This window comes from Tinamus guttatus, unplaced genomic scaffold (genome assembly GCF_059628265.1).
Source record: "Tinamus guttatus ecotype Peru unplaced genomic scaffold, ASM5962826v1 Tinamus_guttatus_pri_ptg000464l, whole genome shotgun sequence".
NCBI lineage: Eukaryota > Metazoa > Chordata > Aves > Tinamiformes > Tinamidae > Tinamus > Tinamus guttatus.
Window position 1 is genome coordinate 1369394 of NW_028288998.1, and position 27243 is coordinate 1396636.

At 38.4% G+C, this 27243-nt stretch overlaps 1 protein-coding gene across 1 annotated transcript in view; it reads left to right on the plus strand.

Annotated features, from left to right (window-relative positions):
- The first annotated feature begins 1021 nt into the window (after nt 1-1021).
- The window catches only part of LOC104570568 (serine palmitoyltransferase 1), a 30908-nt gene continuing 4686 nt past the window's right edge, over nt 1022-27243 (plus strand). The window contains exons 1-12 of the mRNA XM_088532681.1: nt 1022-1103; nt 3408-3515; nt 10817-10911; nt 13218-13311; nt 13782-13854; nt 17598-17730; nt 19446-19575; nt 21421-21510; nt 22219-22326; nt 23802-23897; nt 24165-24261; nt 25280-25334. Coding sequence (XP_088388807.1) covers nt 1038-1103; nt 3408-3515; nt 10817-10911; nt 13218-13311; nt 13782-13854; nt 17598-17730; nt 19446-19575; nt 21421-21510; nt 22219-22326; nt 23802-23897; nt 24165-24261; nt 25280-25334 — 1145 coding nt within the window. The 5' untranslated portion in view covers nt 1022-1037. The remainder of the gene's footprint in view (nt 1104-3407; nt 3516-10816; nt 10912-13217; nt 13312-13781; nt 13855-17597; nt 17731-19445; nt 19576-21420; nt 21511-22218; nt 22327-23801; nt 23898-24164; nt 24262-25279; nt 25335-27243) is intronic.

The following is a 27243-nucleotide window of genomic DNA, read 5'->3' on the forward strand; positions in this document are numbered from 1 at the left end:
GCCTCCCTTGAGGTACTTATAGACAGTGATCAGGTCCCCTCTCAGCCTTCTCTTCTCCAGGCTGAACAGGCCCAGCTCCCTCAGCCTCTCCTCATAGGGCAGATGTTCCAGGCCCCTGATCATCCTTGTAGCCCTGCGCTGGGCTCTCTCCAGCAGCTCCACATCCCTCTTGTACTGTGGAGCCCAGAACTGGACACAATACTCCAGACGCAGCCTCACCAGGGCTGAGTAGAGGGGCAGGATCACCTCCCTCGACCTGCTGGAGACGCTCTTCTTAATGCACCCCAGGATCCCATTGGCCTTCTTGGCCACGAGGGCACACTGCTGCCTCATGGTCAACTTGTTGTCCACCATGACACCCAGGTCCCTCTCTGCAGAGCTGCTCTCCAGAAGGTCAGTCCCCAGCCTGTACTGGTGTCTGGGGTTATTCCTCCCCAGGTGCAGGACCTTGCACTTGGCCTTGTTGAATTGCATGAGGTTTTTCACCGCCCAGTTGTCCAGTCTGTCCAGGTCCCTCTGGATGGCAGCACAGCCCTCTGGGGTATCGGCTACTCCTCCCAGTTTCGTGTCATCAGCAAACTTGCTGAGGGAGCACTCTGTGCCTTCATCCAGGTCATTGATGAATAAATTGAACAGGACTGGACCAAGGACTGACCCCTGGGGGACACTGCTAGCTACAGGCCTCCAACTGGACTCTGCACCGCTGATCACCACCCTCTGAGCTCTGCCATCCAGCCTGTCCCTAATCCACCTCAGTGTGCAAAGTGAGGCGAGTTTTTTTTTCAAAGCAGTGAAAAACCCTTACAGCCGATGATCACGAGGCTGGCAGGACTGCCATAACCTCTTTATTTAATGCACATGAAACAAACAGAGGCCAACACACCGGTACCCGCGGCGGGGACGCGCCGGGGCCGTGAACGCGGGGCCTCCCGCCCCGCCGCAGCGCGAGGGGGCGCTCGCGCCGCCCCGGCCCCCGCCCCGCCCCCTTCCCGTGCCCGCCCCGTGCCCGCCCTGACGGCGCGGAGGCGGAAGCGGCGATGGCGGCGGCGGTGGCTGTGGGGCAGCAGTGGGTGCTGGTGGAGATGGTGCAGGCTTTCTACGAGGTGCGGCGCGGTGGGGCAGCAGTGGGTGCTGGTGGAGATGGTGCAGGCTTTCTACGAGGTGCGGCGCGGTGGGGCAGCAGTGGGTGCTGGTGGAGATGGTGCAGGCTTTCTACGAGGTGCGGCGCGGGTCCGCCGCGGTGCCGGCGGCGGCTGCTGCGGGGCGGCCGCGCGTGTCCCCGAGGCCGCGGGCGGGAGGCCGGGTAGGGCCGCGCGTGTCCCCGAGGGGGCGAGGGGCCGCGCGCGGGGCCGCCCGGCGCCGGCAGCTCCCCCGCAGCGGCCTGTGCGCGCAAGGCCCGCGCTGCACCGGTGTTCCTGTGTGTCCGCCTGTAACCGTGTATGTGGCACCTGCGCTTTGATACCAAACTGAGCTTGATGGGCTGCATTCTTGGAGTGACCGTGTCAGGCTTGGTCGTTTAGGAACCTTATTTGCAATAGAAGGGAAACCTGTAAGTGCCTGTGGCAGAGCCCTCCCGGGGAGAGCGGAGTGACACATTTGTGCCCAGACTTTGTTTCGGGATATGGAAAGCATGTCCTAATGATGGGTAGTGCTGTTATGTCAGCAGCCTGATTACTTTCCTTCTCTTCCTTCTGAGTAAGTTGAGTGTTGGGAAAGCAGGATTGCTGTTTGAAAGCAGCAGAGATTCAATATAGCAGGTGTGCTGAAATAATAGACCTTTGAAAAAAATGCAGTCTGTGGTATTGCTGTGAGAGTGTAGTTTGTGCATTCGGGTGACTAAGGTGAGCAATTTAATGAGCGGCTAGTCGGAGACTGCCATTTCTGTGCCCTTCCTCGGTGGTGCTGCCAGGCCATGTGTTCTTCTCCCTTTCCTCATCCACAGGAGCTCAGCAGGGGAGTTTCTGCTGAGTTCCTCTCTCCAGTTTCCTTCCTTTGCAAAACAAAGAAGGTGGAAAGGAAACTGCAGAGCTCTGGAATAAAACTAGGGGATTTCTAGAAGAGTGTATTCACGGAAGTTTGAAGCTTAGTTTTCCTGTGTGTTAAATGTGAACAGGCAGTGCGACTCTTCAGGATTCAAGCCCTGGCTGGCTTTGGCGTGCGTCTGACTTCATAATGGCAGGTCTAAATGCTCAGTTCCTAAGCCCAATGCCTCACACTTACTAAGAGAAAACTCCAGGATCGGGCACTTAAAGAAACACTTTTTCTGAAGAGTATGGTGCTCACAGTATCTGTTATTCCCATGGAGGTTGCCTTCTTAGTGTTGTATTGTCCCATTTGTGTTGTGAAATGGGAGAAAAATCCCCCCCTGGTACTCCTCAGACAATGATTAGTAACTTTTAAAGATATTTATCGTAGGGGTTGCAGAATATTTACAGAAATGCTTTGTCACCAAAGCTAGGGATCAGTGTAGCGCACTGAATTAGGGATAGCCGCAGGTGTGGAGAAGCATGGGAAGGCTGTCTGCAAGGAGCACAGTTGCTTCTTGGCAAGGTCTGCCTGCGTTATCCCAGAGCCTGGACTACACAGGTGTTCCTGATCGCTCTGCTGAACTAAATGAAACTAAATGAAACTGAAACTAAATTTGCTCTGCAAATGATAGTTGTATTGTTTTTGGTCTGATAGGCTGTAGAACTCTTTACTAGTTTTAAAACTTAGTATTCAGTTTCCTTTGTCCTTGGTTGTGTGATGCATTTGGTTTACCTTGTTTGCATGTTAGATCCCACCAGAAACTGTTGATACTAGGGAGCTTTTCCACCAAGTTGAATGTGGACTGACTTGTGTGCATTTAACAGTGATTGACTTCTGCAGTGTAGGCTGGAACCTTGCTGGGAAGGAGTAACTGAACCAATCATTAAAACTAGATGTCGAGTACTGATAATATATTTCTCTGTATGCTTTAAACTGGTTCTGCTGCCAGCCGTCTGAGGAGGCTATCTTTAACTTAGATCAGTTCTCTGTTCTGGTCTGCTGTATACATTCGTAGATCCTTGTGTCCACACAAGAGAGTAAGTGGCACGGGGGCACAACTGCTTTTGGTGGCTGTGCTGGATTGTACCAGCTCAAAGCACCTGTCTAACTAAGTGTTAGAATGTAGAAATGGGCTCTGTGGGCAGGATGAATGTTAACAACAGTAACTTTTGCTGTCTGTGGTCTGCTAGTGAGTGGACTGTGCAGTTCCAAGGATCTGTGCTTGAATTGGGGGCCATAAGTGAGACAGACTTTTAAGCTCTTATCTTTCTCTTGTGAAAACTTTTTCCTTTCACAGTTACTGTTGCAGCTTCTAAGGCTTATCTGCAGTGCCTCAACACTCAGTACTGAAATACATAATCTTTATGTTTTATTTCCAGGCCCCAGCTTACCATCTCATTTTGGAGGGCATTCTAATACTATGGATAATCAGACTCCTTTTCTCCAAGACTTACAAGCTTCAAGAACGATCTGATCTAACACCCAAGGTATGTTGGGCAATTATTCATTTTTAGAACATCAGTTTATAGCTGTTAATATGCCTGGAGATCAGTGAGTTGAGTCACTGTTGCACTGCACACTGAGCTAGAGTTTTTTCTTTTAGTGGAGATTTCTTACTTTGGGATAAGAATCCACTTATTACTTGCACACTTGAGCTCTTGCCCTTAAAATAAACACTGTAGTGAAGAGTTTAAATGTAAAAGAAGTGGTGTGACCGTAGAAGAACTGCTGAGTTAAAAAAAAAAAAAAAAAAAAAACTGGCAGCAGTTTTAATTTATGTATGGCTTTCTTTTTAAATGGAAAATATATTTCAAACAAACAACAACAAATATGGACTAATGTGTGAAGACTGAAATATCCTCATGACTTATCTGTAGACACTATTAAGAGTGAATAGAGTTTGTCCTGGAGTTTTCCCAGGACTAGTTTGTCTGAGACACAGTCTATGATAATAACAGAGGATGCAATGAATATGTTGGAAGGATGATTGGACATACTCTCTTAATGTGAAAATACTGAGATTAATAAGAATCCCTTAATTTTATCCCTTTATTTATGTGCCACAGGAATGTAATGCAATATGATGATTGGCTTCTTTCTGTGAGGTGTTGATCTGAAGTCCCAAGTAGCTAACTGGCTTTGTTTACCAGAACTTAAGAGAAGGTATCCTTTATCAATAGCATAAAAGGCTGGAATTTCTTTGTGATGCAGAGGAGTGTTTGTGAAACAGATTTGCAGGTATTTTACAGCAGCAGTTTTTATACCTTGTCATTCCAACTATATCATGCACCAGCATGCTTTGATATTGCTTGCACTAAGGATACATGTAAAGCATGTGGACTTTATAGTAAAATGTGTTTCAGAATCGCTGAATGGGATGCAAGGTCTGGAGACACAGGGCTGTAGACGTGAGAACATCTGCAGGAAATGTTCCCTTTGGAAAGCGAGTATCTGTTAAACAAGTTTGGAGTGTCCTAGCTCTGGTGTGTGTGTGTGTGTGTTAATGAAAACAACAACAGGTAAAAAATGAATAGAGCAGGAATCGAGAAAGTTAAAAAGCCTCTTCAAAATTTAACCATCCTGATTGTTGGGTTCTTGATGTTTGTCTTGTTTATTAAGGATGCAGAGAAGTGCATGCAAGGAGGACCCCAGCTTGTCAAAGCACTAAATGTTCAGATAATCTAGGGAAATATGCAGCAGCTTTTTAAGTAGCCCCTGGTTAAGTGTACTAGGGAGAAATCCACTCACATACCAGTATAGGTAAGTATTAAATAGAGATTTCTCCTGAGATGGCTTTAATCTCTGATATTTTGGAGAATCAGGGTAGTCGGTCACTTTTTTTTTTTTTTAATTATTATTATTCAACCTCTTGGTCATAGATGGTGGTAAGAATTGCTCTGCAACTCTTGCATCAAACTGGATTTGGTAATTGGTGACCTGAAAAAAGCTGAAATCTGTCTCTTCTTACAGCACCAGGGATTCTATACAGATATTTCTGTGTGTGTGTTAAATTATATCATCTGGTTGCATGTGATTTCCTTCATTCACTGACAGACCTGACCTAAAGGTGTTCACAAAAGTGCTCAGACAAATCTGGAATGGTGTGTGTGGGGATTTTGTTCTGCATCTTTTTAGCTTTGAGCAGTGAGCATTTGGGAGATTGCAAAGGCAGAATGTCTGCTGCAGCTTAATGGGAACAGGGCTCAGAATTAGGAGGAAAAAGGGAAGGAATATTTGGAAATGGCTCTAACTTGGTAATAGTCCTGTTTCTGCAGGATGGTAAGGATGAAGTTCATTGTCAGGACAGTGATAGCAGACTTTCGGAGGAACAGAGGGAATAATATTACTGCTGTCCTCTTCTGATGAGATATGTACAACATATTCTGGACCAGAAATGGAAAGGAACATGAATGCTAACAAGAAACCAAAGTGATCAAGATTTAATTGTATTAATGTATTAACTGTATTAATTGTATTAACTAAATGTATTAATTCACAGCTGCAAGGCACTGGAGAAAAAAAATATGTGATGTTAAGAGGTGCATTATAGCAAATGGCTTGACTTGGGATACTGAAAGTTTTATCACTGCCTTTTGTTGTCTATATCTTGGTAGCAGAAAGTATACGGTGTGAATGTTCTTTAATGTGATGGCATAAGTTAGCTGACAATTGATGAAGTTACGTTTAAGCTGGTCTAGTTGACTTTACTTCCACCTTCAGACCTGTGAAGTAGTAATCTTTTCAATAGGAAGAACAGTATTTGTAGGGGAAGGTCTGCTGCTACTGCTTATTGAAAGTAAGCATAACTACAGCAGTGAAGTGATTGCGTGAGTAAGTCTACTACAGTTGAAGAAATAAGGAGACTAATATATAATATATCAGAAGTTTAGAGTGATTGAGTCCTTTTCTTATAATTAAAGTGAGAGTGAGTGTAAAAATAGCTTTTTAATTTTGGCTGCAGAAACCACTTAACCTTCACCGAATATCCTCTGATAGTTGATAGTGGTCTGTTTTATGCAAAATGGGATCTCAGGCAGAGGCTTCTAGGTGCATGTGGAGCTACATGTTGTAACATGTCAGCTCCTCAGCAAGGAGAAAGCTGATTTGTCATCTGTCTTGTTTTAGTTTGATTCATGCTGCGGTATCCGATCTCTGCCACACCATAAGGAATGAGTAGGTTGTATTGGTACAGGTGCTGTAGACCTCACAGTGGAGTACTGACTACCTTCATGTTGGACAACCCTGTAGCCATACATGGAGTTTCTTGCAGTTATTGTGGGGGATGCTGCAAGAGTAAAGATGGATCAAATTACCAAAGGACAGCACTATTGCATAGCGATGTAACATGATCTTTCAGGACCAGCCTGTCACAGGGAGTCAGAGGTAGATGGCATCTTGTGCAACCTAGTGAACTGGGGAGTCACATTTCTGAAATAGTGAAGAAATCCACCTTAAAGGTAGATTCTCCATTTAGTCAAAAGTGTAGCAAGAGTACTTCCAAACTAATTTCAAGCAGTAATCAACTTTTCAGACTGATTGGCATCCTGTAATGACACAGTTTCCCAAATCAATAGCTAGAAAGGTGGTATACTTCTCTGTGACTGTCAGTCCGTGATATTTTAGGATTACAGGAGGTACTAATAAATCTATGACCAGGCAGGATGCTACCTATATAGAAAAAGTGTGGACGGAAATGTGGACTGGACGAGCGAACAGTGAAGTGGATTGAGGCAGAGCCCGGAGGGTGGTGATGAATGAGGCCGAGTCTGGTTGGAGGCTGTGGACAGTCGTGTCCCACAGAGGTCAGTACTGGGCCCGGTGCTCTTGACTTGTTCATCAGTGACTTGGACGAGGACACAGAGTGCACCCTGAGCAAGTTTGCAGATGAGTGGCTGACACTCCTGAGGACTGTGTTGCCATTAGGAGGGACTTGGACAGGATGGAGAGTTGGGCAGAGAGGAACCTCATGAGGTTCAACAAGGACAAGTGCAGGGTCCTGCACCTGGGGAGGAATAACCATAGGCACCAGGACAGATGAGAGGTTGACCTGCTGGAAAGCAGCTCTGCGGAGAGGGATTTGGGAGTCCTGGTTGACAAGAAGTTAACCATGAGTCAGCAATGTGCCCTCGTGGCCAAGAAGGCCAATGGGATCCTGGCCTGCATCAGGAGGAGCGTTGCCAGCAGGTGGAGGGAGGGGATCCTGCCCCTCTGCTCAGCTCTGGTGAGGCCGCACCTGGAGTATTGGGTGCAGTTCTGGGCTTCCCGGTACAAGAGGGGTGTAGAGCTGCTGGAGAGAGTCCAGTGTGGAGCCACAAGGATGATTAAGAGACAGGAGCAGCTATTGTATAAGGAAAGACTAAGCGAGCTGGGTCTGTTTAGTCTGGAGAAGAGAAGACTGAAAGGAGACTTGATGAACATGTTCAAGTACCTGAGGGGTGATTGTAGGGAAGATGGGACCAGGCTCTTCTCCGTGGTTGCTGGTGACAGGATGAGGGGTAATGGGTATAAGTTGAAACACAGGAAGTTTAATCTCCTTATGAGGAAGAACTTCTTTCCTGTGAGGGTGACGGAGCCCTGGAACAGGCTGCCCAGAGAGGCTGTGGAGTCTCCTTCTCTGGAGATCTTCCAAACCCGCCCTGTGCCATGTGCTCTGGGTGTCCCTGCTGGGGGCAGGGTTGGACTAGATGATCTCTAGAGGTCCCTTCCAACCTCAACCATTCTGTGATTCTGTGAAAAGTAATAGTGCCAGTAAACAGTGCAATGGATTACAAGAGGTGACTTGTTGCAGAATGATGCAATGCATGCTCTCCAGCCACCAACCATTGGCATGAGAGGAAGAAGCCTGCCAGATATGACTTTAACTCTGAAATACATGATAGCAAGCTTCTCGCAATATATTTGGAGTCATTGCGAGCAACATCTTACATCTCTATATGAGAGGCATAGTTACTTTCTTTGGTTTCAGAACTTTTATTACAGCAGTAGCGTGCGAATTGTTCAACTATAGAGATACGAGGGTATTAGTGAGTTCCTGTCAGAGAAAAATGTTTGATAAATAGGTTAGAAATAATTTTGTAGGCCATGAGAACAAGGCACTTTGCACACATAGTATTCAGGCACGGGCTGTTCTGCAGAGAAGAACAGAAGTGAACTGTTCTTATAAATGCTTTCATTTTTTTTGAGGCAAGGCTCCATACATGTATGAAAGTTCTTTTAAATATTAATACAGCTTGACAGAGAGAAATTTTCAACTAATGTGATCATGGTTTGTGACAATTTATGGTATCCTGATATATCATGATTCTGTAAATACCAAATTAGAGAACTATGTTTTGAGGAGTGCAATGACTGCAAATAAAAATGAATTAATGTGTGCATATTGACACAGATATGTGTATTACATTGGTTTTCAAGCTAGGTAATAATCATGTTCATGTAGACAACTCTTAGGTAACAAAAGTGTTTTGAAACAGAGTCAGCAGAGCAACTGATTAAATAATTTGTCTTGGATGTGTGTGCACCTAAGTGTTTGTGTTACTCAATGTTATTTCATCTTTAAAGATAAAAGTAACTCACTCCCCAGCAAAATGTAAGTGTGTGTGTGTGTGTGTGTATAAAAATTTTAAAAGGAAAAGAGGAATTGCTGAGAGATGTGTTCACTTATATTACAGCCAGAGTGAGAGAAATTGGCATTTTTTTTTTCATTGAAAGGGAATTGGCATGCAGTGAAATGAGAAGAGCTAAGTGAATCAAGCATATATTAAAGATGCCACAGCTGCAAATCAAAAAGTGTTTTTCTGTATATTGGAAAATTATCATTTTAATTCTTGGTTTTAATATCGGTTTAAAGTGTGGTGTACCTGTGGAAGGTACAAGAGAGAAGTGTTGTTAAATGTGAGGACATTGGAGTAAAAGCTTTCCAAGACAGTCACTCCATGTAAACCTGCTTTTACGGCATCTTAAATTAATAGCTTCTGATAAGATCAAGAGATGCTCATAAGGGTTTAGTCCAAAAGGTCAGCAGGATAGGCCAATTGGCTGGTCCAGTTTAGTTTGGATGGTCTCTTGGGGTTGGTACATACTGCAATCCTCGATATGCCTAGTCCTCCACAGTAATAAAGAAACTTCTGTTATAGAAACTTTTGGTGCACTACTGCCTGTGCAGTGCATACAGAAATATATGTGCAAGGAGAACACATGAGATAAGAAGATACAAATGCTTGTCCTTTATGTCTTTATGTTCTTTAAAATGCAGTGATGTAGCAGGTGAGTGCTAATGTGAGCTAGAACTGGTGAAGTTTTGCTGTTGAGAAGGAGGTTTACTCTTCTGTGTATTCTATTTTGTGAGGGGAAAAAAAGGCAGATTATTGACATACCTTGTCACCTGTGCTCTTAGTTTTTGTGTGCTTCACACATTTTGAAGAAGGAATCAAAGCTTCTCACAAGCTGGTGTGAGTGGAAGGGAGAGAAATACTAAATAGGGACTGCATATTCACACATTTCAGTTACAATTTAGTTGTGATGGCCTGTATGTCTTTTTATAAAGGGTGCTTTTCTTTCTGCTACATTCCGTATTATAGAGGTTATAACTGAATTTCTGCTCTTAAGTATTCAAGATGTTCGATTGTATTTGGTACCCAGAGTTCAAAAATATTAAAGAAAGGAAAAGCAAAGTACTTGCACTCAGTTTGTGACATGTGGATACCAACTATAGAGGAGCAGATTGAAGGCTGCATGAGTGTGCGTAGTGACATCCTCTTCTGGTTTTCAGAAGCCTTTTTTTTGAACTCTGTTGTGGAAGAGTATAAATGCAGTAGTGAAGAGTAGTCGATAATATTCATTAATAACTTATGATCAGTTGTCTATTATTTATTTTTAATTAAGTATTCAAATCTGCTATTTGCCATGCATCTGGATGACATTGGTACAGAGCACATATGTAGCTTTAGTGCTTAACTGTTTGCTGAAGAAACGTCATTTCAATGCATGTGCTGCAGCCGCATGCGGGGCTCAGGGGTTTGTCTACAGTGTCTATAGTTTGTCTATACTTAAAAAAATTATTCATTAGTTTAGTAAAAGGAAGGCAATGCAAATAAAGGGGAGTTGAACATGTATCTTTAGTTTCTTTCTGATTTCTGACATCTTTGATTTGTCTTAATAATTGGTGATGTCTTTTGTGTATCATTTCTTAGTAAAATAACTTTATATGGGACTAGTTTGATGTATCCAGGATCCTGGTCTTGTGCATGTCCATTTGGAAATTTAAGTTTTTGTATGTATTTGTAAAGCATTTTAAAAATGAATATGCTTTTGCTATTCCTCCATGGTTAGGCAAGGATAAGTGGTTTAGTAGTTGTGCTCCTCTTTCTGAACATTCTGTAGTCTGTGTTCTCCACCATATGGAAAATGTATATGTGTTATTTTGCTTAGCATGTTACTACCACTATTTTTAAATGTTGAACATTTTAGAATATGAATTGAGCTTGTTTGTTTTCAATTATTACTTAATTTGTATTTAGTTACTTGGATATATTGTAGAGGAGGATTTTCATTAGTTAGAAGCCTAAATAAAATAGTATTGATTAAAATTTGGCAGGGGCACTGAATTAGTATCTCTTCTTCTGATTATCATATCAAAACATGCTGATGTAATACCAATCTGAAGCGAGTCAGAAAGTTATCATGTATTGGTGTGCATCATTTCTGATGTATCTATTATCAACTATTTATTAAAATATATTTTTTTCTAATGGAAATCCTTTTTTGAGCAATATGCTTTCTTCTTTAGGAAAAAGAAGAATTGATTGAAGAATGGCAGCCAGAGCCTCTTGTTCCTCCTGTATCAAAAGATCACCCAGCTCTCAACTATAACATTGTTTCAGGGTAAATCTGCCTGAAGTTTTTTTTTTTTTTTTTTTTTTTTTTTTTTTTTTTTGATTTCTGCTTGAACAGTTGATATCTGTATTCTTAAGTGTGTTGCTACACAGGGATATCAGTACCCGCCAAAACTTTCATAAATGAATTGCCTCTGTAGCCTAACAGGACTGATTTACCGCTGAAAAGGTCTCCTTATTAAGGCAATCTTAAGATAGAGTTTCTTAATTTAAATGCCTGAATTCAGCAGTTTTTAAAATACTGATGTGGGGGCTTTGTCTTAGCATTTGTTCAGGTATATATTATATTGTTTGGTAATCTTGATGTGTTTTAATATTAGAGTAGACCTAGAGGTCCAGAAGTGGTTATAGTGGGGGTGGAGTTAAGGGGACACAATACATTTCACATGGATTTGATTTGGTGGCTAGCTATATGGAACATCATGAAACCTAGTGCCTTTTAAAGGTAATAAATTTGGACAACAAAAATGATGGTAGTTGATGGCAAGCTTGTTTTGTAAAGGAATTTCGTATTTTTTTTCAGGGAATTATGGGTCAGCATTACATTGTTAGATATTTTGAGGTTTATAAAAAATATTTGTGATGTTTTAGCCAGGAGTCACAGTGGTTTTAGAAATTGCTTAAGAAATTTCTTTCCCAAGCTTCACCTTTGTTACTCATATTGATAACTTATGAAATGTAAACATTCTTAATATCCTGTCAGTGACATTAATACTTTCAAATAATGTTGTGACATAGCACAATCATTTGTTCTCACAAGTTGTTGCCTTTTGAGGCCCAACCAATACAGGGAAGAAATGATTGCTCTGAAAAAGGATGCCTGTTTTAACTGACTTCAGTTACATGAAGAGTAACTGTTTTTGACCCTCTTCTATTCAAGACTTTGAAACAAAGCAGTAGCTTAGAGTAAAAGAAGGTTAAAGGAGGTTTTTTTGGTTTTGTTTTTTAAGATCAGAACAAAGAAACCTTTTAGCTTGTTTCAGAAAATGCGTAATTATTTAGGGCCGTCCAGTGCAGGCAACATACTGCAATAGAATGTTAATATGTTATGGCTGTTAAACTTAACAGCTGCTGTGGGGACGACTTGGCATATTTGCGGTAAGGTTTAGTCTGCTAGCCAATCACTTTACCATTAGATGTAGAACAGCAATAAGCTTGAAACCTGGCCTGTAAACTCAGGCGTCATTTCAGAGTTAATGCAGAAATGAAAGTTTCTTTAGCCTAATTGTAAGTCAAGAGCATTTCTGGCAAGCGCATTTTCAGTAAGCATTTTAGGAGGAACCATACTGATGCTAGAGAGGTATTTCCCTGATTATGATGTGTTGATGTCTCCTATGAATGGTGACTTGGGTATATCTCAGTTGCATATGTTTGTGGTGGTTTAATACTGCATACTTGATATAATGTGTGGATTGCGTTTGTATAGGCTCATAACTATTCTAAGAAGTATTAAATATTTCAGTAAAATCGTAAAAATCATTTTGACTCACAATCTGGGGGGGACCTGCCTTAATCCTCCTTAATCCTGCCTTAATCCTTAATCCTTAATATGTAAAAAAGTTTGTGCTTCATTTTGTATGTGTTAACATGTTTTTTTCTGGCCAACATTTTTTTCTTTCTTCTTTTTCTAAACAAGATTCCAGTGTTTTATGTTGCTAAATGATAAGTAAAGCCATGATGATACTGTAATACTTTAAGAAATGTATTATACTAGGGGAAGACGGGGGAAGAGAGACGAGGGAAACTTAAGAATTTTTTTTTCCTCTTGCAAAGACTAATTGCTCATCTTGTTTCTGAGATTGAAAAGCATGCTATATGGTATTGTTAGCATACATATTTTGAGGTACAATTTTTACTGAACTACATTTTTTCCGTGAGTGGTTTGTGCTTAAAAAAAGTAACGATCCTTTAGAAAATTGGGTAAAAATGTATTAGCAAATTATGGCCATGTTTTGATGGGACTTCAGCTTAGTCCATCACAAGTTGCTGGTGAACATTAGTCAACTTTGTATGAAATAAATTTTCAATAAAACAAAAACAAATATCTCAGGAAGAAATTTAAGGATTTTTTAAAGAAACTACAGGAATTTGACTTTTGCTTGATTTCATGCCTTGTCACTGAACCTTACTATTAATTGGCAATTAAAAGGGAGAGAAGTGGGAAAAGAGCGTATTGAAAGCACTTTTGCCTTTTGCTGTTGGAGGGGCAAAAAAAAAAAGGCTCAGCCACTGTTTGACTGTTTATGAAAACAATAAGTTTTCATTCATAATAACAGATGTCTCTAATCTTTTTAGTCCTCCCATTCATAAAATCACTGTTAATGGCAAGGAATGTATAAACTTTGCATCATTTAATTTCCTTGGACTTCTGGATAATGAAAAGGTTAAGGTATGTGCTCCCTGTTTTATTTATGTTTTATGTTTTTGTTATGATTTTTCTTTGAATCTGTATGTTAATGTAAAATTAGGAATAGCTTCAGAAAAGACAAACTTTGTCAAGGAACATGGTGCCACTTCTAAATAGCAAGGAAGTTTATAAAGTTTGAGAGAAAAAAAAAATACAAACAGCAGAAAGCTTATCTGATGCATTTGTTTGGAGTTGTTATCATGTTAGATTAGTGCCTACTATAAGTTTCCTTTAAAATACAATGAATGATGTTTAAACACTAGTCCAAAATAGCTGTGGTGTGGAATAAATTCACAGAATTCATTATACTGTTGTTCTTCCTGTGAAACTGATTATGTTGCAATGCAAGAATTGGTAAATGTACAGTGCCATGAAGTTGTGTGAGTTGTGTAGAAGAACTGGTGATCTATTTTAGGAATAAATGTTTCAAGTAATGTTTTTATCTGTTAAAGAATGCAGCCCAGGCATCCCTGAAGAAGTATGGTGTTGGCACTTGTGGACCTAGAGGATTCTACGGTACTTTTGGTTAGTAACTTTTTTTGCCTAATTTACGTTCAAAGATATTCAGACTTTAATAGTGAGTTGGACAAAGTAGCAAATTATTTCCTTCACTCTGAAGAACAATTACTCTCTAACCTTTTTTTTTTTTTTTAAACTGTTATAGTAGGAATTGGCAGCATTTATAGCACTGTTTTTAATCAGTCTTTATGCGTTTTCTCTCTGTCCTTTCAGTACCGCTCTTGGACAAAAGCTATGAAATTAAATATAGTGTGCTTTAGTCTTGACTGTCACAGGGGAGAAAACAAGCTTATTAGCATCTAATCAAGGATGACGAATTTGTGAATCTTAAGTTAGTAATATGTTCTTAAGCAGGCCGCAAGAGGGCAGCCTGACCTTGAGGTTTTGTGATAAAGCTTAGTTAAGTTTATCTAATTCTGTGGAAAGAATGAAATTTTCCCTTATTTATGACCTTAATGTTTTAATTAAGAGGTTTGTGTAGTGTGAGAGGGTGTTACTGAGAGTTTTTTTTCACTCTTACTAAGAACAAGCAAGCTGTTCAATATCAGCCACTAGAAGTGTTTTTTCATAGATGTTGGTATTGTAAAATACTAACTGGAAACCAAAGCATAACAAATGAAGAGCTGCCCAGTTGTAGGCTAAAAATACAGATTTGTTGTCTTTTGAGCTTTCCTGATGCTTTCCGGAACCGATGGAAACGCCCAGCAACAGGGCATCCCTGTGTGTAAGAAGTTAGACAGAGGGGGTAGGAGACCTGCGTGGATGAGCAGGGAGCTTGTGGCAATGCCCAAGCAGAAGGTGGTATACAGAATGTGGAAAAAAGGACAGGTCCCCTGGGAGAAATACAGGATCGTAGTCAGGGAATGCAGAGATGCAACAAGGAAAGCTAAGGCATGGTTGGGACGCATTCTGGTAAAGGACGTTAAAAATAACAAGAAAAACTTCTTCAAAGACATTAACAGCAAAAGGAGGATCAGGGAAAATGTGGGTCCGCTGGTGAACGGGGTGTGCACCCTGGTTACGAATAACACAGAAAAAGCAGAGTTGCTGAATGCCTTCTTTGCTTCGGTGTTTACCAAGGGCAGCCCTTTAGAGTCCCAGGCCCTAGGGACAAGAGAAGAAGCCTGGAGAGAGGAAGACTTGTCCTGGGTAGAGGAAGATTGGGTCAGAGAGCACCTAAGGAACCTCGATACCCACAAATCCATGGGCCCTGATGGGATGCACCCCAGAGTGCTGCGGGAGCTGGCAGATGCCATAGCTAAGCCGCTCTCCATCATCTTTGAAAGATCCTGGAGAACGGGGGAGGTGCCGGAAGACTGGAAGAAGGCCAATGTCACGCCAGTCTTCAAAAAAGGCAAGAAGGAGGACCCAGGCAACTACAGGCCAGTCAGCCTCACCTCCATCCCCAGAGAAGTGATGGAATGGCTCATACTGGCTGTTGTCTCCAGGCACATGGAGGACAAGAAGGTGCTCAGGAGTAGTCAGCATGGATTCACCAAGGGGAAATCTTGCTTGACTAACTTGATAGCCTTGCCCTACGAGGAGAGGCTGAGGCAGCTGGGCCTGTTCAGCCTGGAGAAGAGAAGACTGAGAGGGGATCTGATCAGTGTCTATAAGTACCTCAAGGGAGGTACTTACATTAGGATTTTGTGGGTGTACAGAAAGATGTTTTAGTCATATCTGTCTTTGTGCAAATATTCTTTTGTTAGTGATTGCAGCTCTTCTTTCAGGTAGGCTAATGTAACCTGCCTGAAATTACTACAGGAAATTATTGCAGTGAATAATAGGTGATTTAGGTAGTAACCTGTTTTCATTGTAATGGGATAGTAATGCAGCTTTAACTCATGTTGCCATAGACATTTCAAATTCACCAGTTAAACAAAGCATCCTTTCTGCTATGTGATGTCCTGCCAGCTTTGTTTATGCTATATTGCAATCTTACTTGCAGTGCTTGCCTTCAGAAGACTTAATTTTTGCCAAGAATGAGAATATTTATCTGGCTTTAGAGATTTTTTTTCTTTCTGTAATAGAATCTGATTGTATTTGTTTGCTGGTTGTTGCTCACTGTATTTCTTTTGCTCACTATTTTCTGTAGCCTCTGTATTTGCAAACAGTATTTGTTGTGGAGCAAAAGCTCAGCGAGAAGCATGCAAGTTTTCATTTTTAACTGGATGATGATCTCTTGATTTTTTCAGATCAAGCATATTAGTTGAAGGGTGCAGGTTTTATTCTCCAACAAAACACATCTTTCCCTTTAGGCATAACTGGGCACTCAAAATAATAGTTTAGACTTTGTTCCCCCTAATTTGTGATTCTTAGCTGACAAGGCTTCAAAAAAGACCATTTTGGCTGAATATGCCATGTTGCCAGCCACCTTTTCTCGTGCTTGCTGCCAGGGGAAGAAAAAAATAGGAAAAAAAAAAAAAGGGGGGGGATTCTTCTTGGGCTTTATGTTCAGTAATCGAATCAAAGTTCATATGTAAAGCTTGGTTGGAGATCCAGTTCTAGCTCATAGATTCCCAAAGTTCATGTAGAAACAAAGAAAAAAGGATGCTTATGAAATACTTAAATTTCCTGTCAGAAAGTAGATAATAAGTATCCTTCCCGTTGCTATTATTGTATAAACATACAAATCAAATGATTATGCTCTCTCTGTGAAGCAGTGCGCTCTTTCTTTCATGTGGCTTTTTACAAAGCACTTTATTGCTGCTCCCTTACTTGCTGGAAATATCAAAACAGAAGGAATTGTGCCTTGTAGGTTATTGGAGGATCTGTATGTTCCGTTTGTTGTTTGTTCATTTGAACTTTGTTTTGATAAACTTTGGAAAATTGCAAAAAAATAACATTTGACTAGAGGTGATTTTACAAATTTTATTATGGAACACTCAGCCCAGTGTTGCCCATAAGCCACATAAGGGGATAAAAGCTGTAATTCTCTGTCTGCCTTATTTGCCAGCAGAGGCACTTAGTAGCAAGATATTTAAGCAGTTCAAATAAGTTTGGCCGATACAGATTTTCTTGCTCAGGCACAGTGCTTAAGCCTCTCTTACCTTTCTGCTTCTGACAGCTTCTGAAGTAACTCCAATCAACACGTGGTATTTTTCTTCTTAATCGTTTAATTTAGTGTTGTTTTGTTTCTGACCTGGATCATTTTCAATGAATTGATTTGGGAAATGTATGCATAATTTTGTCAATTGATCTTAAGGGTGAGTAATCTCTGGTGCGAGGTGTGGCATCTCCAGTTGACTTTTAATTGCATTCAGGACACAAAATGTGATTGCAGCCTGACAAGAGCAATTTTCAATTATAGTGATAGCTGTGCTAGATACAGTGGAAGAATCAGCTTAGAAAACGGATGGTCTGCCAACAGGACAGCATTAACTGCTATAAATTACATTGCTATTTATTGTCTGACTGTAGTAACTATGCTCTCTAGTCACAGACCAGGAAGCCTTCCTTGTCTACTGTGGTCTAATCACAAATAGATTTAAATTACCAATGTGTGAGCACTGCACTACTTAAATATATTCAAATCTAGCATTGCTGCTGATTAATAGTTGGTTATTTGGCATTTTAAGTAAGATCGGATTGACTGCAGCTGCTTTTGGTAAATTATTTATTGTATATTGTATTATTGTAATGCTGCTACTGCAAATAAACAATCATTAGATGATTGTTAAAGCAACCATAGTTAGTCTTTCTGATATGAAAACAATTAAGCTGTCTGTTTTAATTTTCCTCTCAAATAGATGTGCACTTAGAATTAGAAGAACGACTCGCAAAATTCATGAGAACAGAGGAAGCTATTATATACTCATATGGATTTGCAACGATTGCCAGTGCTATTCCCGCATACTCAAAACGAGGAGATATTGTGTTTGTGTAAGTACTGTTTTCTCCTTGGGAAATTACAGGTTTAAGACTTCCTTTAAATATTTTTTTATTATTACAAGTCATGATAATTTGACCTTTAGAGAATAATGCTCCAAAAGTTCAGATGTCTTGTTTTTTTCCTTTAATTTTATTTATTTATTTATTTATTCTCCAAAATACTCCAAATGCAAGCCAGTTACTGCTTTTTCAAGGAAAAGCAAATGTGGACAGTCATCTGAAAATCAAGATGTTTGTATAGAAGGGCTTATACAAGTGTGATTCTAGTTTTCTTCATAATCAAATGTGTAGTCAGATCTGCTTTTATTTACAGCTGGTTTTTCACCTTTCCTACAAGCCAGTTTTTCTCCTCATGCATTTTGGATTAGTTGGATAAAGATCACTATGGCTTAACATAACATAAGAACAGCTATACTAGGTCTAATCAAGGATTCAGCAAGTCCAGTATCTTCTCCCATGGAGTAGCCAGTGGCAGTTTCTCTAGAGAAGAGTAAAATACCAGGAGAAGCAGAGTGTAAAAACGCTCAAAAATTTCTAAGCCCAAGGATTTATGCTTTAATTGCTCTTCATAGATTTTTCTTATTTTTTTCTATTGTTTTTGAACCAATATGAATCTTTAATATCCAGAGTGCTTCTGTGATGTGTAATATCACAGTTACAATTGAACATTATATGAATAAATGCCTTAACCTTAATAAATCTAACACCTATTTCAATTGATGGATTTGATTTTAATGAAGAGAGTCTATGAACCACTACTGCTTGCTCATCTTCTGCAAACTACTGTTGCTTTTGCAGTTGTCTACTATAATCTGTTTTTGGTTTTTTGGTTTTAAGCATACAGTTTTAACTGTAAGAGTCAATGCCCAGAAGACTTCTTTTACAGAAGCTTGTTCATAGCTTGATATCTTTTTTGGTCATCTTTGAACACTTATCTTTTTATTATTATTATTATTATTATTATTATTGAGATTAAGTACCAGAATAGCATGCAATATTCAACATGCAGGTGAATCCTGGATTTAGCTGTCTTGTATAATTTCAGATTCTCAGTAGCCTAAAGATCATCTTCCTTTGCTTAAAAAAGAACTTGGTTGAAATTACTGTATTTACCATGTGCAGAAAGTTTAAGTTGCCACTCTTAAATAATTATTGGGAGTATGTAGCTGTGAAATTGGTGGATTGCCGCTCCACCAATTCTCGCTAGGAATTTGTTTTTTCAAAACCTAAAATGACAGCTTAGTCTTTAAACTTTGGGAGAATAATTCTCAATGAGTCTTAAAAATCAGGTTTTGAATACTCTGAAGACCACTGTAAATGTTATAGGCACGACTTTGTACTTTTCTGCTAAGATCCAGGAAAAAGGGCTTCTGGTATGATGACTAGGAGTAGTACCCAGTTCATTCATGTTGCACACCAATGAATACCAAAGGACCAGTGCATGCTTCAACAAAAGCTTGCTTGTTTTCAGTGCAATATTGCAGTGTTACAGTGTATAGGGAAATTGAGAAGCTCTGGAAATATGTTTCAAACAGTAAGTAAAATCTATGATGATTTAATAAATCTGTTCTTAATTTCCCATAAGTATAGATAGCAACTCAAAAGCAGATCAGACACACAGAAAAGCCAGTTTTCTTTGATGAGCCAGTTTTCTTTGATTGAATGCTAAACCAAGTGCAAATTTAAAGGTCTTGATACATTTACAGAGATGAAGCTGCCTGCTTTGCTATTCAGAAGGGCTTACAAGCATCTCGTAGTAACATCAAGTTATTTAAACATAATGATATGGCTCACCTGGAACGACTGCTGAAAGAACAAGAGGTTGAAGATCAAAAGGTACAGTTCTTTTGATGAGGTGTTTGTACTCTTCTGTGCCCTATCACATTTTTCTTTCTTTCTCTTTTTCTTTTTCTTGTTCTCTTTTTTTTTCCTTTTTCTTTTTTTGTTCTTTTTTCATATTGGTTTCTCTAATTGACTGGACGCAGTTCTTAGACAATTATTTCATTTTCATATAACTCTGTTGAACAGTTGATGTTGCTTATATAACTAAGATCTTGTGTTGTATTTGTCACCACTGGAAGGAAACTCAAAGGATTTGGTAGCATGGGATATCACTGTGATCAAATGATGGAAATGTAGTGATTTTGGTGATTTTGCATGGATTTTGCGCTTTAGATTTTCGTGTAACTGTATTTACCTAACAAATTGTACTTGTTAATTATGAATTTGAATGCCACACAGTAAAATCAACACAAAGCAGTGATGCTAGTGTTAGGTTTGCTTTAGAGAAGGAATGTGATTCTTTTTTTTCCTTTAACTTCTCTTTCAATTATCTGTCTCCGCTGAACTCTTTAAGATATTCTGTCTTTAAAAGGTACCTTTATATTCTGCCTGGAATACAAAAGGCTGCCCAAAAGCACCTATTAAAATCAGCATCAGCTAGTCCAGAAAACTCACATGCATGAGTTTTAAAACAATGTGCTGAAGAACTAGCTCCATTATATTCCTTAGTCATAGAATGCTGGGGAAGTTGCAGGCATTTGGGAGAAAGATGATATCCTGCTAACAAAAAGTGAACTGGATAAGATGGATAATTGTAAGCTGACGAACATAAATCAATAATGGATGTGATTAATAGCAAATTTGAAGGAGCTAGTCTACACACATTTATGCGAAGTGCATCTTGTCCAATAATCTCTACCTGTGATCTTAGATTTAGTTGGCAGAACAGTGAGGTCGTCTGTTTAGGTAGCACATTTGTTTTGTTGGAGTAGGGTGCTTTGATGGAGGTACATGATTAACGTTTTTCTTAATGTGCCTAGTTTTGGTAAAGACAAATGTTTTTTAAGACTTTTCCCAAGAACTGAAGAAGGTGAAGCTTAAAATCCTACTGGTAAAATAAGCAATAAGGAAACCATAATTTGAACATTGTTTCACTTTATTTAAAGGTTTAGCACAATCAAGTGATAAAAGAAAATAGAGCTGGGCAATGTGGAAGAAAGTAAGTGGTGATAATATTAAGTCTGAGAGTAGTATCACCCATGGACTAACTTGTGTATTTTCCATTGCTAGCAGGTTTTGAGTTAGTCATTTTAGAACAGTGAAGATCAAGTAATAAAATCCTAGTTTAAACAGAAAAAAAAAATGAAGAGCATTCTTATGGCTTTTGTTGTTCAGAGACCAGACTGTGACTTGAAAATTGTGAATGCTTTTGAGTCATGTCTTACGAAGACAACTGTTTCCAAGAGGATTGTGCTGCATTGAGAATCTGGTCACATAAATTAGTTGTTAAAAAGCCTTCTAAATGCTCTGACTAATGAGAGAACATAACTGTTCTGAATATAATAGAGACCTAGAATTGCAGTATTTCTTCTGTAGTTGTATTGTTTATGTATTATGCATAAAGTTCAAATGAATTGGTTGTGGTTTGTTAAGAATCTTAAAATCTATGTATGAGTTAAGAGCTTTAAAACTGTCAAAAATAAAAGCAAATAGTCCAATGACACGTTTCAACTTCTATTGTGATAAATACTAAATTTAGACTAAAGTAAAAGCTTACTTTAAAAAAAGACATTATCTTCCTTCCCTTCCCTTCCCATTACTTGCCTCCCCACAAAACCATCAGAGCTTCATTTGTCAGTAATTATTGATATTGAACTGAAATCATATCTTTCTCTGAAGAATCCCCGCAAGGCCCGTGTAACTCGAAGGTTTATTGTAGTGGAAGGATTGTATATGAATACAGGAGACATCTGTCCTCTTCCAGAATTGGTAAGTGGTTTCAGTTTGCTTTTTAAATTCTGTTTATGAACACACATGATTATAAAACAGTAGTAGTGTGCAGTTAAGCCTACAAAGAAAAGCTTTGCTTGTAGTTTTTGAGTAATATTCTTCCTCAAATATTTATGAAATGGGGATCCCAAACTGACATTTTTGTGGAAATTCCCGATCAGTAAGTAATAATACATTTATATAATATAATAATTTATGTGAGGAAGTAAATATCCAGGTAAAGTCTTAGTTTCAAACCTGTAAAATCTACTGTATTTTAAAAACTTTCTGTCACTATATTGTTAAACTAAAAATATATCTGTAAAAATTAGTGTCAAAAAAATCTTCATACAATGGCTCCAAGGAATACATTTATTACTCAGAATAAATTGGCTTGTTATGCAGACTGTAAGTAAGGAAAGAAATGCTGTGAAAACATAGTATCTTATCAGTAGACAAGTAACCAAAGTTTATTTTTGTACATGATCGTTAGAATTTAAGGAATTTACTCTGTCTTTAGCATTAAATAGTGATAATTGTTTGAAAGCTTTTTTAGTGTTTAAAATCAGAACTCATCTACGGAGCTGACGTTTTTGCAGTATTTGTGGTACTGTAGTTGTCTGTATGCCATCTTATTTCCCCCCACGCATTTTGTTACCAGGTTCTCATGGGTTTGTCTTACATTTTGCATTATTTCCATTGTATTAGATAAAACTGAAATATAAATACAAAGTTAGAATTTTTTTGGAGGAGAGCCTTTCCTTTGGAGTACTAGGGGAACATGGGCGAGGAATTACTGAACACTTTGGAATAAATGTAAGTGCCATCTTCCTGTATTTTATGTTGTAATGAGACCAGTAGTGAGGCAAATTTTGCTACATTTTTTTGTCATTAACAATATTTACTGATTTTTTTTTGTGTGTGTGTGTGTATGTGTTTTTTGGTTGTTATTGGTTTGTTTTTTGTTTTGTTGCTGCTGTTCTTACTTTTCCTTCTGTCCACTTACCAGTAGTAGAAGTCCAGGGCACTTTTTCTTTCTACTGCTTATCTGAAGTAGTTTTTTTAGAGTATGTATCTTTAGTGAGGAAAGCAAGCAGGAAAATTCTTACCGTACATAATTTAATACCCTTTCTATTTAATGCTCAGTGTAATATTCTCCAGGTCCATATGCCGCAAAGGCATTATACTTAGGCGTAATATTTGGGAGTTAGGAGCAAGTCAAAAGTGTCTTCTCAGCAGCCACTTAACCCATGCCTGTTCTGATATATTGCATTTGACTCAAGGGAAAAATATAGGAGAAAGCTTTTGTTAATCCTTCCAAAGGTATTTTCCTACACTTTTACTGACGGCTTCAGCCAAAATATACTCCCAACACAGCAAGTCTTTCTTTTGTACTCTCTTCTCCTGAGGAGTACTGAAATGGAATGAACTCTGTGCTTTGCAATCCTTACAGTTTTTTGTTTACCTAACCACCTGAGCTAGAGAAGGAGGAAATGCTGTTTTGGCAGCCAATGTCTCCCCGATGTGGAGTATCTTCTACTGCCTCTTAAGGGCAGAATTTAGTTAAAAATTATGTATCTCACTACTTTCTACTCCTACCCCTATTTTTAATTTGTTTTCACTTTGCATGTTTCCCTGTTCAATCGAGAGCATAGAAAAGAGCAAATGAATGTTAAACAGCATTAGAGAACTGCTGTGAAGCTTGCCAACCACCATCTGATTGACTCGTGTAAAGTTCTTTTACACACAGTCTGTTTTCTTTACTCAAAATAGAAATTTGTAGTGATAGGCATCTGTATGCGTTACAGAGTATGGCAAAAAGAAAAGTTTGTTTGCAACTAATGAGTGAAATAAGACAATTGCGTCTTTGGGGTCCAAACTGTGATTTGTCTAGGCTTGTGCTCAGTTTTAGTCCCGTTATATCTTAACTGACTGTTGGGGGACTACTAGCTGTTGTAATGGATGCCATGACACTGTATCCTTTAAAGAGTTGTGACCCATATACATATAACCTCTTTTTTTTTTTTCCTGCTTATGTTCCATACATAGTGGTTCCTGAAAGAGAATGAGCTTGTGTAACATATATACAAATCTATATATCTTAATTTCCAAGGTCCTCCTTGTACTGCTTGAAATTTTGTAAATTGCACCTCCATTTGAACATGCAGTATCATTCTGGACATTCTGGTGTTTATAATAATATGAAATAAGACATGTTAAGTGTATTGTACAGTAGTCGTAATTTAATCAAAGGCATTTCTTGATAACTTTGTTGTTAATTTAAATGGCAGATAGATGATATAGATCTTATCAGCGCAAACATGGAACATTCACTGGCTTCCACTGGAGGATTTTGCTGTGGTAGATCTTTTGTTATTGATCATCAGGTAAGCCATATCTTATTTTTATATGGCGTGACAGGGTTCCTTTTTGAGAATTTGGAGTATTTTATCAACTTACAAGCCATGTTATGATAGGAATTATTATACAACACTGAATTCTGTATAGGAACTTCCTTCTTCTACAGAGGATATTAGATGAATCGGAGAGCTACTTTTAAATTTAAACAAATTTACTTGTAAAACATTTTTTTTTTCTGAATTGTTACAAACAAAAAAAATGGTTTTTTTTGTTTCTTTTTTTTTCTCTCCCAGCGATTGTCTGGCCAGGGCTACTGCTTTTCTGCATCCCTGCCTCCTTTGTTAGCTGCTGCTGCTATTGAGGCGCTGAATATTATGGAAGATAATCCAGGTACTTAATTCAGGAAAATCCTATTCTTTGTTTTTTTCTTCATCCCAAATTCACCCCATATTTTTCCCTACTTTGATTTTTAACTTTTTTTTTCCCATGTTCTCTCTCTTCTTTTTCAGTTGATCAGTTTTGCACTAATGATTATTTTTCTTTTTATAATTTCTCACTTTTTTTATTTTTAAAAATACTTCTTCTGAATAAAAATGAGTTACTTGAGGATAAAGGAGACAGTGATGCTATCAGTTGAGCTCCAGATAAGAAGTCGCTGTTCTACTTTACATACTCACTGAATTCTTGGGACAAGTGATATAAGAGGAAGACAAAACTGGCCAAATTGTGTTTAGTTGTTTGTTGTTGTTTTTTTCTCTTTCATTACCGTCAAAAGGTTGAGAGAGATCTACAGAGAGGGGTAGTATTTAGTCTCTCAAAAATGGAAAAAAAGCATTAAGTCGCACAAAAGTCCAAGCATGAAGGTCCTGTGTACTCCCTGCCTGGTCCTCAAGCATTAAACAAAAAAAGACAACAAAAAAAACTACAACAACACAAAAATAGAGTAGGCTTTGAAATTATTAGCTATGGTGAAGTTTGATCTTTATTTAAGGAAAGAATCAAGGTTTGTAGATTCAGGAGTCAAAATTTCCTGTTTAAGAGTTGTCAATGAGTGGATGAGAGCACCAAGGAGCAGAAGACTCCTTGCCTATAGATAGATTTACAAATAAGTTGGATTTCTCATTTCAAATGCCTTAGTAAGCGTTTGTGGTATTCTTTCCACATGATCATGAAATGAGTACAGCTGTAGTAAAGAGATAAAGGGAAATAATGTTTCTTTTGAGATCTTAACAAACCTGTCATTTAATGACAGAAATGAGAATGATGAGCGTTAGGAGGAGTAGTGAAGAGACGTAATCCTTCGAAGTGCTTTAATACATTAATTCTCTTTCCATTTTTTTTTAATCTTAGACTCACAGAAATGTAAAGCAGAAACAAGATCTGAGGATTGTTTGTTTGTTTTGTCTAGGTATTTTTCAGATTCTTCAGGAAAAGTGCAAGCGAATTCACAGAGCTTTACAGGGGTAAGCTGTTTGTTTCTTGTTGAGGATGATGGATTTTTTTTCTTATTTTAGTAAGGTTTTGGCTTTCTGTTTGTTTTACTTTGTATTATTGTCAATCTATCCTTTCCTTTGAAATGACTTTAAAGAACTCTCCTTCCTTAGACTGTATCTGATTCTCTTGATGTTTAGACTGGAGTTTTTGGACAAATTTTTCTAAATCCCTTTACAGGTATTGAAATGAGATTATACCTTATTTCTGGTGGGGATGATTGCAAACTCTTATGTACTGAAGCCTTTATGAGAAGGCAGCATGGTTTTGATGGTGCAAAGTATTGATAATCATGGTGAAAGAAATATGTAAGTAACTATCATTTGATGATAGTTATGGGCATAGCTTAGCTGATATTCTTTCAAATGAGAGAATGCCTTGCAGTCACCTAACATACAATATTGTTTTTAACATATGAGATTTGGATATTAAATAGTAATGGAAATATGATTATTTGAGGACATAAAACAAGTCTGAAAAATAAGAATTCTGTTTCAGATTTTCCTAACAGTGATCCGTTTTAAATGGTAGATGTAATTAGTAATTGTATTTTTTCTGTCATTTTTTGATATTAAAAACTATAAAAATTTCTCTGACTATTCAAGTACTATCTAATTTGCAGATTAGGTATGTAAAAAGTGTATATTTTACACTTCATTTCCTTCAGCAATTTCCTATTACATATTACAAAAATGCATATACACAGAGCACACAATCTACTTTGATAATGTAGTATCAATGACGCATTGATGTAGTATTAATGATACATTGTTTAAATGCATATGCTGTCATTCAGTATGAATTACATTTATTTCAGTAAGCATCTGCATCTTGATAAGAGTTTACTCTTCAGTGCGTTCTTACTGTTAGAACTTCTGATAGTCTTCAACAATGTTCAGTTTCTTTGGTATAATTCAACCATCTGATAATCCTAATCCTAATCTCCTTTGCTCATGTTTTACCTAAACAGTGGTTTGAAAACACATAGACTATTCAGGCCATAAATATACAAATGCTTCTAAATTTCAAATATTTTACAGTCAACTGAAAGTTGTTCATGTCTTTACTACTAAGCGCATTTTACTACAGAATCATTATAATATTCTTCTGCACTTGTTGTTTTTAACATAAAAATATAAACATTTAAAATACAGGAATAAACTCTGAGTAAGGAGAAATGATTAGCCTTTTATTCAATAATAGCCACGAAAAACAATGCTGGATAATATATGGCTAACGTGATTATTCCGTGAATTATACTTTTTTTTTTTTTTCATCCTAAATTATTTCAGTGATGAGTATGGTCACAAATTAACACGTGAACCAAACGCCTATCCTGAAATAGTGTTTTTCTGTTTCTGCCTTATGGAAAGCAGTGTGGCAATACTGAGACGAAACTGCGTAGGTTACAAAGGCAGTTATTTTTTGGACACATTCAAGAGAAATTGTAGAATTTAATAATGCCAAGATGTTATGAGGTAAACTATGTCAGTAGGGTGTGTAAAGCAATATTGGAGGGAAGATTTGAACTAATATTTGCATGATTCTGTGTGGTGTAGGTTTTTATTTTATCCTGTTTTTAATTTGTAACCATGTCAGGAAAGAGATGCAGTTTTTTAAACAAAAGCAAAGCTTCAGGATTTTTTTTTAATGCTGTTACATTAAACAGAGGTGTCTACCTCATCTAATCCCAGCTACTGTTTTACTACAAATTTGGGTTTTCCTCTACCCTTGATAGAACTGTTAATTTAAAAGGGAGCTTAAAAGGTGAACAGAAATGTGCACAAAGAAAGTGGGCAAGTGAGAGGAACAAATTGAAAATAAAGGAAATTTTTCTTGGCGTGTTAAGTGTGGGTGCATGATTATCCCCCCCATCTTCCT